General features: G+C 35.0%; 1 protein-coding gene across 1 annotated transcript in view; it reads left to right on the top strand.

The window, feature by feature from the left end:
* Positions 1-10,463, top strand: part of LOC107717637 (cyclic nucleotide-gated cation channel beta-1-like) — a 39,931-nt gene that overhangs the window by 11,187 nt on the left and 18,281 nt on the right. The window contains exons 16-23 of the mRNA XM_016524449.1: positions 330-609; positions 2,166-2,312; positions 2,537-2,578; positions 4,001-4,057; positions 5,544-5,558; positions 7,456-7,597; positions 9,309-9,339; positions 9,536-9,755. Of these exons, the coding sequence (XP_016379935.1) occupies positions 330-609; positions 2,166-2,312; positions 2,537-2,578; positions 4,001-4,057; positions 5,544-5,558; positions 7,456-7,597; positions 9,309-9,339; positions 9,536-9,755 (934 nt within the window). The remainder of the gene's footprint in view (positions 1-329; positions 610-2,165; positions 2,313-2,536; positions 2,579-4,000; positions 4,058-5,543; positions 5,559-7,455; positions 7,598-9,308; positions 9,340-9,535; positions 9,756-10,463) is intronic.

Here is a 10,463-nt window from a genome sequence, read left to right on the forward strand (position 1 = left end):
AAAAAAAAAAAAAAAAAACAGCTGACAATTGCCCAAAACCCCTCTAAAACCATCCAAAACCTAAACAGACCAGTCTAATCTGCTTGGACATGCTTGGAGTCCAGCAAACCAATTTGGGCTCCAGTGGGATCAATGCTATAATGCACAGTTTTTCCCATGCACTGGAATTGAATCTACATGCTTCAGATTCTGAGAATACCACGTCAATTGTGATGCATTGATACAAAAATATTCAGTAGAAAAGGATCACTTTAAAAAGAAATATCAGTTTCTCAGCCTAATCTCTATGACCTACGAAGCATGATTTTTTTTTCCTGTTGTCGGTGCAGTCTGCATCCTGCAGGACCCGTGTGATATGGTGCTGGAGGAGGTGGACTCAGACTGGGAGGCCCAGCAGAGGGAGCAGGGCTCGGGGCAGGACGTCCAGGCTGAGGAGCAGGTGCCACAGGAGGGCTCATCCCTGCTGCAGGTGCTGCCCAATATCCTGCCGCACATGCTGGCCATGCAGGAGCAGGAGGACGCAGAGACCCAGACTGAGCGCTGGATGCCTCTCATTGAGAGCATCAAGAAGGAAGCAGAGGAGATTGCCATAGCAAACATAGAGGAGAGGTGAGAGCCAATGGTTTGGATCCCAGTGACCTTGTGGTGGATTTAACTATGTGAGGCCTGAAATATGAAATAATATTTAGAAAAATCTCAATGATGTCATTTGAAATAGAACTGTTTATTGAATCTTTAGTCATAATCTAATTTTTTTTTTAATTTGTTTTTTTCATATTTGATACCGCAGGCTTTTATGGCTCATGTAGTGTGATATAGGAGAATATAAAGCTCATAAGAGGAAAAAACACCTCAATTTTATTCTCAAACTGAGCAAAAAATATGCCGTTTGGTTCAGTTGCTGAAATTTATAAGGCAAAAGGTTAAATGAAATTCTGAAAGCTTGTAATGTAAATCAATGAAACTGTTTATTGAATCTTTAGTCATAATCTAATTTTTTTTTTTTATTGTTTTTTTTTCATATTTGATACCGCAGGCTTTTATGGCTCATGTAGTGTGATATAGGAGAATATAAAGCTCATAAGAGGAAAAAACACCTCAATTTTATTCTCAAACTGAGCAAAAAATATGCCGTTTGGTTCAGTTGCTGAAATTTATAAGGCAAAAGGTTAAATGAAATTCTGAAAGCTTGTAATGTAAATCAATGAAATCTTTGCTACAGTATAGGAGACTACTTACATAAAATACATATAAATATCAGATGTCACTCTGTCTCTCCCTATAATAAGTCTCTGTAGTTTTTATTGTGGAGGCAAAACATAATTCAATGCAATACAATGATGACTGAGACATGAATTTAACATGATTTTTCTAAAAAAAATAATTGTATGGATAATCAAGTAAACCTAAGTTGCTTCAGTCCAATAAGTGTTCATCTTGAAATATTACTAACAATACAAAAGTTATTCTCACACTTGCGTATTAAAATCAGTAAAGACACGTGAACCACAACCTGATGGTGGATATTGTTACACTAAAAGGCTTTTTACTTGTGAAGTATAAATTAGCAGATGATTGGTTTTCCTCAAAGTTTTGATCATTTTGATCATTTAGAGGCCTTAGACATTTGTACATCAAATACAGTGACTTTATATAAAAGGTTTTATAGGGTTAATAAGGGCTAGATTATATTCTATACTTTTAATGTTTTTCAAGGTTTATTGCACCAAAACCAGTCGTAGTTTAGTTTTTCACCCTCTCTCTGACCCTCAGAGTTAAATAGTCCCTGTTGCTACTGTACCTTTAAGACTTGACCTTGATTAAAGAAATGGTTAACCCAAAAATGAAAATTCACAACCAAACAAAACTTTCCAGTTTGAGTATGCTGAATGGCATTTAAAGGGGAAGATCTTTAGTCAATAACAACCACAACAAAGCTATATGACTTGGAAAAAAATATGCATATGACTTGAAAAACCTGTGCATTAGTGCAGTGACACCTTAGTTTTAATCTCAAACTGAGCAAAAACTATGCAGTTTGGTTCAGTTGCTGATATTTGTTTACAAGGCCAAAAACTAGTGCAATGACACACACACACACACACACACATATGTATGTATATATATACATGTGTGTGTGTGTGTGTGTGTGTGTGTGTGTGTAGACTTCAGCAGGAGTGTGTGGAAGCGGCTCGTATAGCAGAGGATCTGGCCCGGCAGGCTGCAGAATTGGCCGTCAGACAGCTGGAGGAAGAGCAAACCACACAGATCATCATCGACACGAAAACTGAAGAGCTGGACAATGAGGATCAGTAAGTCACAAACACACCACAAACTCAGAGAGGAATTGAGTTCATGCCCTGTTCTGTGTTTGTTAAGACTGAGATCTGGGGTGTGATAAACCACAAAGTGGCTACTAAAGTAGTCACTTTTGCGACAAGTGCGCTGTGTCTCTATATCTTTCACACACACAGACACACACATCAACACACTTACAGTGTTCAGAATTCACCTGTTCACTGTTTGTTTTACAAAGACTGCCAAATATCCAGGAGGAAGAGAATGAAGAAGATCCGGAGTAAGTGTCTTCCCTCCCTTCCGCTCTCACTCCTTGCTTTCTGCCAGGGTCCAAAATTAACACTCACCAAATAACAAAAACAGTAACAATAGTCTTTGGCCTAGAATTAGAGCTTATGTCTATTTCTATTAGCTTTGTGGTCATCTATATGCTTCATTACATTACTTTTCATTACATACAGTATATGTGCATATTCCTCATTTTAACCCAAATAACACTACTGTTCAAAAGTTTTGCAAGTACGATTTTATGTTTTTGAAAGAATATGTTCACCAAAAATACAGTAAAAAAAAGTAATATTGTGATATATTATTAAAATTAAAACTAAACTGTAAAATCTAATTTATTCCAGTGATGCAAAGCTGAATTACTCCAGTCTTCAGTGATCCTTCAAAGTTCAAGAGAACAGCATTTATTAGAAATAGATATTTTTTGTAACATTATAAATATCTTTACTGTTAGTTTTGATCAATTTAATTTGTCATTGATGAAAAAAATGTGTTTCTTTCAGGAAAAAAATTAATAAATGAAAATTTACTGACCCCAAATTTTTTAACCGTAGTGTATATATAAAAAAATTATATAATAGCAAAATCATGTCTTGCTTTTTTTTTTCTTTTTTGACAGATGCAGTTTATTAAATGATTTTAAATTATTAAATTAAATTAAAGTATTAAATAAAATCTTATATGATGTAATATGATATAATACGATGTAAATTAAAATGTAATATGATGTAAATTAAATAAAATCTCATATGATGCTGCAAGTGACCCAATGCCCTGTGGGTGTTGGTCACTAATTTGCAGTAAAATAAAAAAAATAAAAAAATTAAAATTGGTGTAGAAACAATTTTCACTTAGAAATTGATATATTTTACAAATAATTACAAAGGCAGGTAACATAAAAGTACATGTGAAGATTTGAAGAAGAAAGACTAAAATAGTATATTCTTGTAAAACATTCACATTTTTACAGTGTATGATTAATAATCCCAAATCTTATATATACTCTATATTTATAGATTTTTTTTAATTATTGCATATTTTTATCTGAACTAACCCTTTAAGGCATTTTAACTTTAAACCGTCGCTTCTGGCCAAAATACCAGTCCATAATCCATAATAATGCCTCCTCCAGTTTTTTTTAATTATTGCAAAATGCACTTTAATGGTTGATTAAAAAAAAAAATGCATGGCTAGTATTACACTTTCCATTCGCAGGTGTGGCAAAAACTTAATTTTGGACTCTGCTTCAAACCCTTCAGTGCTGCAAATTTCCTCACAGCAGAGTGAATGTTACAACTCACAATATGACTGGATGCGAGTTTGTGCTTGCTTCGTTTTACTGCTGTACCGTTACTTTATTCTCCTGCGTGTCAGCTGCTGAAGTGCTGTTTGTCCTCTCCGGCTCGCCATACAGGTTACAGCCGCTCGGTGAAGAGAGTGAGGAGGAGAGAGAGGATAGTAAGATCACAGAGTAAGGCCTTCATCCTCAGAACTAAGCAGCACAGATCTAGCAGCCTGGGCATTACACTACCTGTGTAGTTGACATGACAAATCAAGCAGTGATAGCAGGGTCCTTTAGCAAGGTCCTGTCGCGACATTATACTTCATTAAAGCTGCAACACATGCTATAGCTGCTGTTTATATCTACACAGTCCCCACACTGCCTCTACTGTTCCTGTAAAACTAGAGCATGTACTCCTGAGATAAGTATGAAGCCTTCATACTTTCATGCAATGTTTTATATTGTCTTTAGGTCTGGGCAGTATTATATATCAGATATATATTGATATACAGTACAAACTATCTTAAATAACTTCTCAAGCAATTGTTTTAAAAAGGTAATTATGTATAATCCTAATATTGTGAAATATCTATTTTGTTCATCTATTTTAAAATGTAATTTATTCCTCAGATGCAAAGCTGAGTTTTTCTTTAGTGAAATGTTCTTTAGCGTCACATGATCCTTCAGAAATCATTCTAATGTGCTGATTTGGTGAAACATTTATTATTATTATTATTATCAATGTTGAAAACAGTTGTGATGCTTAATATATCTGTGAAAACCATAAAGCATTCTTTTCACGATTCTTTGAATAGAACGTTTAAAAGAACAGCATTTATTTGAAATAGAAATTATATATAGTATTATCAATGTCTTTACTGACACTTTTGATCAGTCGAATGCGTCCTTGCTGAATAAAAGTATTCATTTATTTTCTTTTTTACTCCAAACATTTGAATGATAATGTATCAGTTTCCACACAAAAAAAAAATAATGTGCAAAAAAATCGGTTTTCAACACTGATGATAGTAATAAAAAAAAATTAAACTGCAAATCAGCATATTAGAATGATTTCTGAAGGATCATGTGACAACGGAGACTGAAAATTCAGCTTAACATTACAGTAATATATTCAAATAGTAAGCAGTTATTTTAACTGTAATAATCTTTCACAATATTACTGTATTTTGATCAAATAAATGCAACCTTGGTGAGCACAAGAGACTTCTTTCAACAACATTTTAAAAAATCGTAATTATTGGAAACTTTTGTCCGATAGTATAACAATTTTTGTATTTTTTTTTATTAGAATAAGCAATTTAGCAAATCTCTTTTGAGTGTTTCAGTCTGTAAAAAGACAAACCATTACAAAAATAGAAGTGTCCCACTTTTGAGTACTTTGTGTTATTTTGGGCATGATGTCAGATGCTTAATTTAGGCTTCATCCTGCTTTACCACGTCACTATAAACCATCCTGTCTGAAAACCAGAACTGCTGATGCCAAAGAAGCTTTTAGGCCGAAGCACTTATGTAGAAGTAGAACGCAGTTTCAGACCTGCTGCTGCTGCTGCGTATTGCAGTGCTGAATTCAGAAAGCCAGAAAGTCATGGAATTAAACTGAAATGTGCACTTTTTATCAACATTTTGCAACCAACTTGACATCCCCTGTAAACAGTGCTGACATGAAAAGGTATGTTAGAATGGCCTACATTATTTTGTGTACATTAAACATAGATTTTACCTACATTACCCCTTATCCCTAGTGAAAAACAAATATACTAAAATGTATTTGAAATACATTTATTTCATGCCAAGTATACTACAAGTACACTTACATATTTATGTACTTAATAAAAATACCCTGCAATTGTACTTTTAGTATACTAAACTGGTATACTTAAAGTCAGCTAAATTGGAACAACTAATTTTGTACTTAATGCGCTGTAATTGTGTGGATGTACAACTAAAGATATACTGAAGTATATTTGGTTCTGCTAAAGTGGAACTATTGCAAGTATACTTCAGTATACTTTAAATATCTTGCATTTGAAGACCGATATTATTCAAAGATCATACAATCCTCATCAATAGTGATATTAAAACACATTTTAGGCATAATATTAAGAAATGTGCATTGTGCACAAGTAAAGTACTCCAAATAAAGTTTAATTATAATTTTTATATCAGTAAGTCTCGAGCGATATGTCAGTTAAATGTGTTAATAGATTTGAATTAAGTAAGAAATAAATGTATTTTAAATATATTACTTGGGATGCTACTCATATTCTACTATAACATCATCTAAGACATGCCACAAAAAGTATTTACTTGTAGAGTTTCATCATGCTAAACCACTACTGGGCTAACAGCTGGGCCACTGAAAAATTAAGTTAGTAGCACTGCTACTTTTAGTTAAAAGTTGACTCTATGTGACAATCTAACCATGCCAGAGGATGTATTACTCCTCTTTCCTTCTTTACAAGCAAAAATAGATTAAAGGAGTATAAAAGTTGAGGTGCTGTTGAGACCAGCATTGTCACCATCATACAGTTTGTTGCATTTGCTGGTTACCATAGTCCTCACCAGGCATTAACTTGGTAAACACCAGAAAAAATTCAAATCTGCTGAACATTTACTCACCCTCAGGCCATCCAAGATGTAGATGAGTTTGTTTCTTTATCTGAGAAATGTATCACTCACCAATGGATCCTCTGCAGTGAATGGGTGCCATCAGAATGAGAGTCCAAACAGCTGATAAAAACATAACAATAATCCACAAATAATCTACACCACTCCAGTCCAACAATTAATGTCTTGTGAAGTGAAAAGCTGCGTGTTTGTAAGAAACAAATCCATCATTAAAGGGTTAGTTCACCCAAAAATAAAAATTAATTTCTGGAGAAAGGAATATTATGGATATAGGACTCATATTTTAGAGTTGTGTGGATTACTTGTGGATTATTGTGATGTTTTTATCAGCTGTTGAATATAGCTTGTGCCAACAGTTGTACACAGACAGTTCCAGGAGCATGAGGTATGAGGTCAGCGTTGCGCATGCGCCAGTGCGTCTCGTGAAAACCAACGTTTGTTTACAGGATCAAAAGAAGCAACGTTTCCTTACTTTAGCAAAGGAAAACCAGTCTCCTCTTGGCTAACAAAATATATATTGTGTGTTTGAGTGGTCCAGACGCTACATTGGTGAGCAAGTGACGTAATGCTCAATTTCTCCAAATCTGTTCTGATGAAGAAACAAACTACATCTACATCTTGGATGGCCTGAGAGTGGTACATTTTCAGCATATTTTCATTTTTGGATGAACTATTCCTGTAACTGTAATCTCTTTATGAAAGACCCTAAAAGACATCATAAATTCATTTTCACTGCAGCTGGATTTAAAAACATCCTTTCATATGAGTACAAATGTAATTGTCTTTCAGAATGATTGATTTTCATAATCCAATAACACGTTCTTGTCAGCTCCTTTGAGTTTTTCCTGGTCAACACTTACATCTGATAGGTGGCTTACCAGCCTCTGATTGACTGGTTGTGTTGCCATGACTAGACTTCTGCTCAAAACCCTTTTCAGGAGCCTGGTGGACGTCTGCCCGGCGGAGCCCTCGCCGCATGAGTCTGAGGTTTCAGATCAGGCACTACAAGCAGATCCGGTCTCACCACCCGTGACCACTCAGCCTCAGCGAGCCACATCTTTACCTCCTGATGCTGACCAGGTAACAATGCTTAAAACATTTTAGCACAGTTCTTCACAGGAAGTTTGGGAAAATATTTAAATGTTTTTGAAAGGAATTGATTTATTTTCACCAAGGCAACTTCTAATTCATCAAAAGCAGCCAAAACGTTATTACCATATTTTCCAGAATATAAGCTGCATGTTTTATCATCGGAAACATGCTGTGATTTATATCGTATAGTGACTTATGCAATGCAAATAATGTCAAGTACACAAAACATGCATGAAGCGCACATTTGGATTTGTGGTGAATGAGAGAAACATGAGAATGTTTATAGTGTTTATCATGTCTGATATGTCTGTATAAATGAAGTGGTAAACTTTGACTAAATGTGATTTTAAATGTAATAATAATGATTTTTAAATTGTCTTAATGTAAATCCAAAAGTAAAACCTTGTGAAAAGGAGCATATTAGGGAACAGAATGAGTAAATGAGTGATCCTCTGCTTCCATCTAGTGGTTATAATTGCAATTTTAAGGAATTTACCATAGAACTATAGTAGTGGTTTTCAATTCCAGTCCTGGGGTACCACTGCTCTGCACATTTTGTGTGTTTTTTTTGTTGTTGTTGTTTGTTTTTTTTTTTGCAATTTGATGTCATTTGATGTTTTGAAGTCTTATTAATGGTTTTGGTGCCAGCTGTGGTCAGATTTCCATAAAACTTTGCATGCTTGTTTAGAATCATCTGTCACATGTGCTCACCTAGTTTCGTGACGTTTCGTGCTTTCATTTAGGATTTATTGGCTTTTGGGTGCATTTGGACACGCCCCTCTTCTAAACAACCCGGTTATAGCTACCCAAAAGGTTAATATTCAAATTTTTTATTTTTTTTTTTATTTTTTTTTTTTTGATAATTATTGATCTAGAGCAGGAATGTCAAACTCAATTCCTCAATTCCACGAAGTGGCCAAACTCTGCGTTTTTTTACGGTCACCTCAGATTGAGCTCTTACATACATGTTCCCAGTTTGGTGAAAATATCTCTTTCCGTTCAAGAGTTATAGGCATTTTAGTAAAAGCAGCTCCGCCCCTTACGAATGTTCTGGCGTCCCGTTGCAATGGTTAGTCAAAAGTTTTACTTTTTTTAATAATTGTTGATATTCAGCCTCCAGAGAATCTTTCTGCACTGGTTTGGTTCCAATCAGGTAAAAACCCTAGGACTAGTTCGCAAAAGTAATAAAACGTAAGACTGCACAAAGCCTTCTTAATTGTCATTGTAGCAAGCAGAGGATTCTTTTAATAGAGATTGTGAATAACATAACTTTTAAGTGAAATAGAAATAGTTATTTGTACAATCATAAATCTTTTCTGTATTTTTTTGATCAATTAAATGCAACCTTGGTGGAAAAAGAACTCTAAGTAGATTTATTTCACACTGTAAAAAAAAAAAAAAAAAAGTGTAAATAAATCAAAGATTATTGTGTTTTACAAGATAATACTATTTTAGCCTTTACACTCCAAAGGTTCGCATTTAATTATATGCTGTTTCTTTGTAATTATTTGTGAAATGTATTAGCAATCTCTAAGTGAAGATTGTCTTAAAGCCATTTTTTAGTGCAGAAACAAAAATTATGTTGGGATTTTTCTGAATGGCAGGCAGCTATATACACTTACAAATGTTAGGGGAAAAGTTTGTTATATTTGTCTTTGCTGTCTTATGTGATGTCATTTTTCATCTTCTGTTGTTACAGGAAGAGGAACCTCCTGAAGAAGGATGTGGAGGTCAGTGAGAACATGAACACACACAAATACACGCACATTATACCTATACAAGAATGAAAGATGTGCCGTATAAAACAGAGTATAAACCAAACGAACATTACTGTATCTAGTGACTGGTTACTGATATCCAGTTTGAACATAACCAATGCAATGTAATGTGAATGTCCAGTAATTGAAGCGGTCTGCCTATCTGCAGTGCCTGCTAGCTGTTCTGGCATAAAGAGCTGGATTCTTCGCATCCCCCATGCTTCCACATGTCTGAGCAGCTTACACCTGCTGAAAAACAATAATGTTCCCCTGCCCAAGATGCCCTCCGATCTCCTGCTGCTATACCAGGAGATATCCCAGCTTCCAAAACAAGCCAACCAGTGCTTCCAGAACGTTATCCATCGCCTCAACATCCTCAAGCCCATGTAGAACTCCTCAGCAGCAGTATGTAGTCTTGGAGTTAGAATCTGTAGCTAGTGGATTTTATTCTTAATACACCCAAGAGACCCACTGTCATCCCAAGCCAAAGTGCCCTAAAATCCAAATCATCCCATGCTTGACACCTATAGACATGATTTTGAAGTGCCCTACAGTTACAGAAAGAAACCAAACCTCCAGCAATCTCTCAGGTGAACTGTCTGTGCTAGATAGCGCTGTGCTGTGCTGTCTGTTATGTGCAAATTATATTTTGCTAATGCAAGTACCAATGTTACTATTGTTCACATTTAAGGTTAGGGCTTTTTCAAAACTCTACCACATAGTGTGCACTATTGACATGAATATTACCTCCAATATTGCATCCTGTTGAGGAGAAATGTACTAGACAATAAAAAAATAAATAATAAATAAAAATAAATAAATGGGTCATATTAATATAGCCGGTAATATTAAATGATAGACATTTCAAAATAAGAGTCCTGGTGTATTTCAGGCTTGTTTATAATTAAAAGTCCTGCATTATGCATAATTGTTTGTTTTTTTCCTTGGTTATTATCGGTAATTTGGTCCGTCTTCGTTTCAGGCTGCAAAGCAACAAAATGTGATTATTTTAAATGGGGGTGATTCTCCATACCCACTGTACCTGTGTGTGTGTGTGTGTGTGTGTGTGTGTGTGTGTGTGTGTATAGACACATATG

This window comes from Sinocyclocheilus rhinocerous, unplaced genomic scaffold (assembly GCF_001515625.1).
Source record: "Sinocyclocheilus rhinocerous isolate Xijiao unplaced genomic scaffold, SAMN03320098_v1.1 scaffold2047, whole genome shotgun sequence".
Classification (NCBI taxonomy): domain Eukaryota; kingdom Metazoa; phylum Chordata; class Actinopteri; order Cypriniformes; family Cyprinidae; genus Sinocyclocheilus; species Sinocyclocheilus rhinocerous.